Genomic DNA, 8,895 nt, shown 5'->3' on the forward strand with positions numbered 1-8,895 from the left:
AGCTCCTCAGGCGTATTCCAGCTGGGCAGGGCTGCAGGTGCCGTCGCTCTTGTGCTCGGCGGCTGCCACGGTCGCCTTCCCCTCGCTGCCGCCGCCGCTCTCCAGGGGTTTGGCAGACATATAGTCCCGAACTTCGATCTCCATCTTTTTGGCTTTCAGGGCTGCCATGTGCAGCTTCTCCAGGAAATCCGGCATGCCTGGGCGGGGGGGAGAGGGTGAGAGAAGGGGGAGAGGGACGGGCATCCGCGGAGATAAGACCCTCCTGTCTCACCCCCTTCTCCAGCTCCAGTCCCTTCTCCCCCAATTCTTTTCCCTTCCTAAATTTTCCTTCCCCCCCTAATAACAGCTCTGCCACTTTACTACAGAATCCTTCCGGTTGGAAAAGCCCCTCGGGATCAGCGAGTCCAACCCTCAGCCCGACTCCACAAAGCTCTCCCCTACCCCACATCCCCCCCAGCTCATCCCAACGGCCCTGAAACCCCCCCGGGATGGGGACTCCCCCCTCCCCGGGCAGCCTGTTCCACTCTCGGACCACTCTTGCTGGGAAACATTTTCTCCTCCTGCCCAGCCTGACCCTCCCCTGGGGCAGTTTCCAGCCGTTCCCTCTTGTCCTGTCCCTGATCCCCTGGGAGCAGAGCCCAGCCCCGGCCTCTCTGCAATGTCCTGTCAGGAGCTGCGGAGAGGGATGAGGGCTCCCCTCAGCCTCCTCCTCCTCACCCTGAACACCCCCAGCTCCTTCCCTGGCTCCTCACAGGATTGATTCTCCAGCCCCTCCCCAGCCTCGTTGCCCTCCTCTGCCCTCGCTCCAGCCCCCCGAGATCTCTCTGGGATTGAGGTGCCCAAACCTGGACACAACCCTCCAGGTGTGGCCTCCCCAGTCAGAGCAGAGGGGACTGTCACCTCCCTGCTCCTGCTGGTCACACCAGTGCTGACACAAGCCAGGAGGCCGTTGGCTTTCTCGGCCACCCGGGCACACTGCTGGCTCCTGCTCAGCTGCTTGGCAGCCCCTCCTGCGAGCCCTGGGGAACCTCACCACCTCCTGGCTACACCATGAGTGACCTGGGAGCGAGGCTGGGACACGTTAATTGATGTTTAAAATGATTGCGGCCGCACAAGCTCCACGCGGTCGCACCTGGAGATGCTGTTTTCCCCACCACTCATCGTTTTTATTCTAAAAACCAAGCAATAAGCGCACGGAGGAGGCCCCTGCATCAGGCAGGCACGGGGAGGGTGTGGGTGACACCAGCCCCCCCCGGAGCCTCAGCTGACTTTTTAGATGCATTAGAGCGCACTCCGGAAGAGGTTTCAGTGGTTGGCAAAGCAGGAAGGTGCAAGAAAAAAAAAAAAAAGGTTGCTCTGATGCCCGAGTGTGTTGAATGAACCTGTTTCAACTCTTTCTCATATCAGTCTCTACCACGAGCCACGTGATGGTGAGAGGAGGGAAAAAAAAGCGAGAGTTAGAAGTGGTGACAGCCCCTTTTTCTCCTCCTCCCCCAAGAAAGCAGTGCTCTCCATCTTTCCCCTGCTGGGAGGGGAGCGCTGAACCAGTGGATATCCCACGGCCAAACGCACCTTGAGCTCTTCCAGGTTTATTTGTGGGACGGCCGTTGTCTCGGCCAGATCCTTTAAATGCTGGTTTCCCCCCCCCCCTCGCCCCCAGAAAGCCAAGCTCCTTTGTGGGAGGTTCAGTGCAGGCACTGTTCCTCTAAACTTGGGAGTTTTCTTCTCTGTTTGCTGTAAAGAGGAAGAACTCAAATGCAGAAATAGTTCAGAGCCAACGCTGCTCTGAAGTAAGGAAAAATCAGCTCATTTTATTTAAGTTAAAAAAAAAAAAAGGAGGGGGGGAGGGATCCTACTGGTTTTTCCTTCTGCCTGGGGTGGACTAGAGAGAAGGAGCACCCCTGCACATGGACTCCTTTCCTCCTCACAGCCACAAATCCAGGCACAACTCCCTCCCCGTGAGAAAGGAAGAGCAGCCCAAGGCACCCAAAGTACCCCCCCAAATCCTCCAGATCTCTGTTTTTACACTTCTCCATTTATTTTCTGCCCCACAGAGGTGCAGGAGGGGAAGGCGGAAGCACACGGGCCTTCTCCTGAGCAAGGAGCTGGAGGAATTTCTGGCCGAGGGGTGAATCGTCCCCACCAAAGCTCACTCACCGCTCGAGACCATCCAGCTGACGCAGTAACGGGGGAACACGGTCTGCGGGTTGTCACTGTAGGTCAGCAAATAGTCGAAACCGTTCTGGGAAAGGAGAAAGGAGTGAGCCTGAGCTGGCAGAGAGACTCCGCTGGGTTCTGCAGCCTCACTTAAAGCCCCTTTAGGGCCGCTCAAGCACTACTGGGGCATCGATTGAAGTGTTAAGGGGGTGACCAGACCCAGAGACCCAGTGAAAGCACATGGGGAGGGTTTTTTGAGAAGGTGGAAGGTGTCATTCCCCCGGTTCTCCCAGCACACTCTTTTCAGGCTCCGGTTACCCTACAAAGACCCAGCGATGCTTTTTCTGGGAGAATTAAGTGCTAGGAACGAGACTTGCAAAACTCACGGCCTTCTAAAAGGAGCCTGGTGCTCTGGCGTTTGGCTCGCCGGGAGCACCACGCTGCTGCTGAGAGTCAAGCTAGTGGGACAGAGCTTCAAATCTCTCCAGAGCTGTGCATGGATGGGCTTCCCTCACTTCTGGGAAAATAATTCATCCCTTTTTTTTTCCCCCCCAATTCAGGACTACTGACGGCAGCTTAGTGCTACAGATAAGAACCAGAGAAGGGGCAGTTCCCCTCGGAGCAGTGGTGTGAGCAGGAGGAAGCTCTCTCCTGACAGGCTCTCTGCTCCATTTCGCAGCCCACCCCCAAAACGTACCTCGTCAAAGGTTTTGTGGGGACGGATGACCATTTGGGATTCATAGGTTCTGACCCGAACGTACTCAGGGTCTTCGGGGACGCTCGGATGCTCCACTGCCCTGGAGGGAAGAAGAAGAGGGAGCAGCAGACGATGAGCTCCAGGTGTGACTACACTGAGCATCAGCTGCTATTTTAGAGGTCGGTACTAAGAGAACAAAGTTTTCACCCCAGAGAAGGATTTTCAAGACAGATCCCTGAGGTTTTGACGTTGTTTTTAAAAATAATAATTTTTAAAATCTCATTAAATTTATACCCAGCTCTTAACTTTGTAGTTTTTTTACAAAGCCACCAGGAGGTTGGCCTGGCAATACCTACCGTGAGACCAGCACCATCAGGTTGTTCTCTTTGTCTACGCTGTACCGCCGAACGTATACGTAGTCTCGCGAGTACATGGGGTACTGGGGAAGAGAAAGAAAGAGGCATCAGCCCTGCTGCTGGCCGCTTGCCCAGGGTAAGGAGGGTGAGCGGAGCAGGGAAGGAGCAGCCGCTCACCGGGAAATGAGTGACCCAGTGAATCACTTCCGATCCAGTGGCCAGGTCTCTCTCAATTACGTCTAATTTGATGACCAGCGAGTCCCACTTCTTCCTATATTCAGTGTCCAGCTGGCAAGAAAGAGAGGCTGAGTCACAACAAAGTCCAACAGCATCGCTAAAGGAAGGTAACCAGCCCTTTTCCTCATCCTGTGGAAACAAGCTGAGTCACGGTCAGGCGTTTTCCCCACCAGGAAATTATTAAACACTCTTTGAAAGTCACCAAAAGAGGAAGTGCAGGAGCTGGCAGGGCAGGCAGGGAGCGAGCGAGGACAGAAACCCGCCGAGCTCCTGCGGCCGATCGCAGCCCACACGTGCCGATCCTTCATTTCCAGCAGGGACGGGCAGCAAAACCCGATCGGGGCGTGGGATAACTCGCCCTGCTTCTGGTCTAATACTGGGATTGGCTCCAGCTCACGTAAATGGCATAAAGATAAGGGGGTTATCTGGTCTAACACGCCACACAGCCCAGATTTCACAGGCGCTCACCTGGACATTGAAGAACTGCCTGGGAGTCACATCTGTGTACGACCCAAACACTGCGGTAAAGAGAAAGTTTTTAGTCCCGGGCATAAGCGAGTCTATCTCAGTGCAGCAGGATTAAAAGGAAAAGGCTTTAGATTTTTTTTTTTTTTTTTTAAGGCAGGTGGCAGGGCTGGGACCCCTCTGAAGGGCTAAGTGGGGACAGAATCTGCAGAAAGGGATGGAAAGGATGAAAATTCCCTTTCTTTTTATTTTTTGGTTTCCTATAAATGCAGGCCAGGTGGGAAGCAAGAGGCACACCCCCCCCGGGGGGACTCAGTGCAGGGAAGCCAGGTACTGGGAGCACCGTTACCTCGGTACTGGTATAAGTGGGTGCCCTCGATCGGCCGCCGCCAGAGCTTAAAGTGCTTCTTGTCCATGATCATCTCCCAGGGCTGCTCCCCGGGAGCAGCGACCGCCTCTCGCTCCGATTTGGGATCCAGCCGCTGATACTCGCCCGGGCTGCCGCCCTGCAAGAGGCTGGAAATGTTCTCCATGTGCTTCATCTCCTGCGCAGACCTGGGGGAAGGTGAAAACCAACACGCTGGTTAGTAACCAAAGCCTCGCTGGAGCCTTTCTGCTACAGACTGAGCACTGCAAGACCGGCAGAAACCTTCCCAGCACGGTCCAAGCTTCATCCAGAGGGGTTTTGGTGTGAGAAAAGCAGCCTGGGCTCTCCCCTCCTGCTTTGGAAAACCCACCCCTGCAGTCTTTTTTCTTTCATCCTAACAGTCTTGTGCTGAGATATATTACACAGCATTAAAAAAAAAAAAATTAAAAAAGAAAATAAAAATCACACTACGTTGTGTTCAGGGGGGGCTTCCCACATCTTCTTGCAGGGTAGAAACCTAGCCTGGGGTTGAACGAAGCTGCTGGGGAGTCCCTAAGCCAGGCAGCCCTTGCAACATCACGAAATGTCACCCGCAGCTGCAGGGCTCGCTCTTCAAGGAGAGGAAGGGAAAAAAAACCCAAAAAAACAACCCGCAGGATAGCAGCAGTGGCTGGTTTTCAGGGGAAGCGTGCGGGGGCTTGTTCCTTCTTGGGATGGGAAGTGCTTCTCCCCTGCCCCAGCGAGATCAAGCAGACAAACCACCCTCCGTCCTCAGCAAACGTCAGCCTTTCCAGGACGAAAAAACAAACCAAAACCACCTCACGGCGGTCGCAGTCAGATGCTCGCAACCCAGAATTTGTTTTTCTGGCCGAATGGAGTAGAAGCTGTGTGGGATGAAACAGAAAGCAAGGTGGGTTCAGGAAAAGGAGGGTTTCTGGATTGAAGGCACCAGGGGAGGAAGTTGTTTGCAGGATTGAGATTTGGGGTGCAAGAGGAGGTGGAGAGGGAAGGAGAGGGGTCTCCCCATTGTTTCAGGGGGCGGGCTGGCTCCTCAGAGCCCACCTTGGTCCGAAAAGCGACAAGAAGCGAATCGCCGACGGCAGCCAGAGGCTGCCAGGCAGCAAAGGGGAACAGCAGCTTCCCCTACAAGAGGGGGGACAGAAGTGGGGGCGCTTCTCACAAACGTGGCTCCACGGACCATCAAGCCCCAAGTTTCAGCGCTCCTCAGCTACAGAAACTGGATGCAGATCTCAAGTTTCAAAAATACTGAGGGAAGAGAAGAGGCTGGGAAAACCCCCCACCTCCAGGATAAACCCCTCCGAGCTGCGGCCGCAGCCCCCCAAAATAAAACATTAGAGAGGAACAGCTGGTTTATCTACACCTGCAGCCCTCAGCCTCAAGGAAGGAGGATCACTCGGTGCTTTCAACCCTCCCGGCGGTGCCTGAAGACATTAATTATATTAAAGTAATTAGCATCAGCCAGAACTAAAGCGCCGATTTGCAACCTGCAAGGCAGGTCTCACTGGTCTGGCTGAATTAATGTTGATGGTCTCTGGAAATTACCAAGCTCCCAGTCTCCCCTGGACTCCTCCGAAGGCTTCGAGGGATGAATTTGATACGAAAACCCACCTTCTGCCAGGTTTGGGGGGCACAGCTCTGGCGTGAGCCCCCCCACGCTGCTCTACCACTACCTTCACGGGGCGGGGAGAGCCCCGCTCCCTCCACCTCCTGCTTCCCACCACTGGTTTATTTATTCCCTTTGCTGTGCCCCTCCGTGAGCTCGCTCCTCTCGCCGGCGTGGCAAAACCCAGCCGGGCTGGGTGAGCAAACAAGATGGGGTGGGAGAGGACACGGAGCGGCGCGAGCTGCGGAATCGGAACCAGGAGACCTTTCCGAGCGGGATCATCTCTCCGTGCAGCAGGACGGGATGAGCTCAAACCAGGGCAGGGAGCAAAGCCTCCCTGCTCCTGCTTCGCCACCTCCATCCTCATCGGAGATGAGCTAGAAAAGTAACAGCCGCAGGATTTATCCGTGTCGAGGCGCAAGGCTGCTGCTGGCCTTGGCCCTTCCCTCCGCAAACAAGCGCCCGTCTCGCGGCGTAAGAAACAAAATCCACCATTCCCTCTCCCTGCGGAATGGGTACAGTCCTGCACCACCTGAAAACCAAACCGTTGTCTGGAGAGCAAGGGGGCTTCGCAGCACGAGCCCAGCCCCGCGCCCTAAACCTGCTCGGTTTTCATTTCCAAACGAAGGGAATTGCGGGAGGAGGCAGTTCCCAGCCCGGCAGCAAAGCTCTCACCTCAGCAGCGCGTCCATCGCCCAGCGCAGCTCGCTCTCACCGGCGCCACGGAGGACGAGGCGCCTTCGTTAGCCGGCGGCTAAAGGACGCCTGGATGCCAAAAGCCGTCTGAGCCGCTTCCCTGGCTGGTGTCCAGCCCCGGCCGTGCTTCACCTGGGGGGCTGCGGCGGTGTCTGTGCACCAGCACCGGGCAGGGTGTCACCACAGGGGACAGGGGGACAGGCTGGAGGTGACACTGCCCACAGGCGCAGCTCTCCCCGTGCTATTTTTGACCTCTCCCGACAGCTACAAACCACCGTGCCAGAAGGTGGGATTATGGGTTTTACCAAGGAAAAAAAAAAAAACAAACAAAAAACACCACAAAGCTGCCCCCAAAGTTAAACGAGACGGGGACAGGAGAGCTGGGAGGGGAGGAGAAAGACGATACCAAAGCACAGAGCTATTTTAAACCCCGGGAGGAGACACAGCTCCCTGGTGACACAAAGCCACCGGCGAGCTAACCGGGAGAGGAGAGCTAAACCAGAAGTTTCACCATGCAGATTTTATCCTATTTATTTATTTCCGCTGTCGTTCTGAGCCCACGTGCGGCGTGTTCCCACCCGTCTTGTGAAAAATACATCGGCGGTTGAAGAGAGCAAAGCCCTCCCGCAACTCCGACTCGTTATAACAACAAGCAAAGAGTTTGCTGAGGATTTTATCGCTCCCACAACTAGACTGAAGCTTAGCGAGCCACGAGGGAGAGTAAATGATTAAAGGAATAAGGAGAAAGTAAATAACAAAGAGGAATATTAACAGTGAACTTGCTCTGGCGTGGTAAAGTGAAGGAAAAGGTCTGGGCTGAGTCGTCCTTAAATTAAGGGGAGGAGGCTCAAGCCTGCAAAGAATAACCTTGAACAAGAAAAGACTGATGCTGCTTTTAATCCCAGGCCTAAGCCGAGCCCTGCTGAGCTCACTGGAAAACATCAGGCAGGGTTTAGCCCCGGCGCTGGGACCCGACAGGCCACGGGACACAGAGCGGCAGCTCTCTCTGTTGGGGAATAAACCCAGGATTTGGTCCTTTTTCAGCGCTGGCCACGCGTAAAGGCCGGAGATCTCTCCAAAATGTTCGAAGGTGTCATAAATCAGGGCGTGAGGGTTGTTACTCATTAGCTCCCCGATTTAATTAAGCCTTAGGTAAGCTACTTAAGCAAATACGGGGTATTTAAGTCCCACAGGACGGTCTGGATAAGGCACCCGGACGCAGAATTTAAGAGATGGGAAACCTGGCGATGCCCCATTGCACCCTGAGCTTCTCATTAAGTTTTAATTAACCTCTCCTGACTCACCCCTACTTTATCACAGGCTACGCTGGATAATTACGCCTAAACGAAGCCGCACGCTTCCACAGCACCTGAAAAAACAACCCGAAAGGTCTGAGGGTCCTTCTATCGTCATCCCATCGGATCGGGGGGCACCGTGCCCCCCCCCGCGCCACGCAAGTGCTTTCCCCCAGGTGTAAATGCTCCCCCAGGTGTAAATGCTCCACGCAGCTGCACGAGGGTGGCATCCAGTACTTGGGGGGGGGGGGTGGCACCCCTGGGTGTGTGGGTGTAGGCAGCCACCCCAAAGCCACTGTGGGGAGGGTTTTGGGGAGGCACCCTGTTGAGATAGGATTTGGGGGAGGAGGGTGCACCCCCAGGGCCCAAGGAGGCGGGGGGGAGCAAAGCAAGCAATAACAGGATTTAAGGAACAAAGGGTGCACCCCCCCCAGCACCCCAATAAAAGAGCTAGGGGACACCCTCCCACACAGCACCCAGGGAAGGATTTTGGGGAGCACCCCAGTAGATTTAGGGAGGCACCCTGTGGGGGGAGGCCTCGAGGGCTGCAACCCCATGGGGCAAATTTGTGGGAGAATCTACAGCGGGAGTCATTCCAGGGCCCGAAAAGGTTTGCGAGGGCACCACCCCACCCCAGAAAATCCGGGGAACACCCCCAAGGATTTGGGCACTCTCAGGCTTTCAAAACTTGAGGTGCACCCCTAGTGATGAGGGACTCGAGGGGTGGGGGCTGCCTCTCTAAAGAGCTTGGTGGGGGCACCCCAAGCCCTTGTGCACCTGGCAAGGAGGGGGGGGCGCACCCCTTGGGATTTGGGGGGCCCCTCAGGCCCTAAGGAACAGGGTGGGACCAAGGGGTTTGGGGCATCTTCCCACCCCCCTCCCATGCGCCGGGAACCCCGGACCCCAAGGATTTGGAGCGTTCCCGGCCCCCTGAGGATGGGGGCGGGGGGGTGTGTCGGTCCCGGGGGGGCCCGCGGCAGACACCCACCGCTGCAGCTCCT

At 55.8% G+C, this 8,895-nt stretch overlaps 1 protein-coding gene across 2 annotated transcripts; it reads right to left on the reverse strand.

The window, feature by feature from the left end:
* Positions 1-6: 6 nt before the first annotated feature.
* STARD7 (StAR related lipid transfer domain containing 7) lies at positions 7-6,823 on the reverse strand. 2 transcript variants are annotated; one of them, XM_026866916.1, is made up of 8 exons: positions 6,579-6,823; positions 4,262-4,467; positions 3,916-3,965; positions 3,388-3,576; positions 3,211-3,293; positions 2,855-2,954; positions 2,158-2,242; positions 7-197 (listed from the first exon to the last, which is right to left on the reverse strand). In XM_026866916.1, exons 1-8 carry the CDS (start codon positions 6,593-6,595, stop codon positions 7-9), a joined length of 921 nt encoding a protein of 306 aa, XP_026722717.1. In that variant the 5' UTR covers positions 6,596-6,823. The 2 variants fall into 2 exon arrangements, with proteins under 2 accessions (XP_026722717.1, XP_026722716.1); XM_026866915.1 differs by lacking the exon at positions 6,579-6,823 and adding an exon at positions 5,909-6,337 and having other exon boundaries at positions 3,388-3,498.
* Between the last annotated feature and the right edge of the window lie 2,072 nt (positions 6,824-8,895).

Source organism: Athene cunicularia, unplaced genomic scaffold, assembly GCF_003259725.1.
Source record: "Athene cunicularia isolate RWA unplaced genomic scaffold, athCun1 BOjh375561_part1, whole genome shotgun sequence".
Taxonomy (NCBI): Eukaryota; Metazoa; Chordata; class Aves; order Strigiformes; family Strigidae; genus Athene; species Athene cunicularia.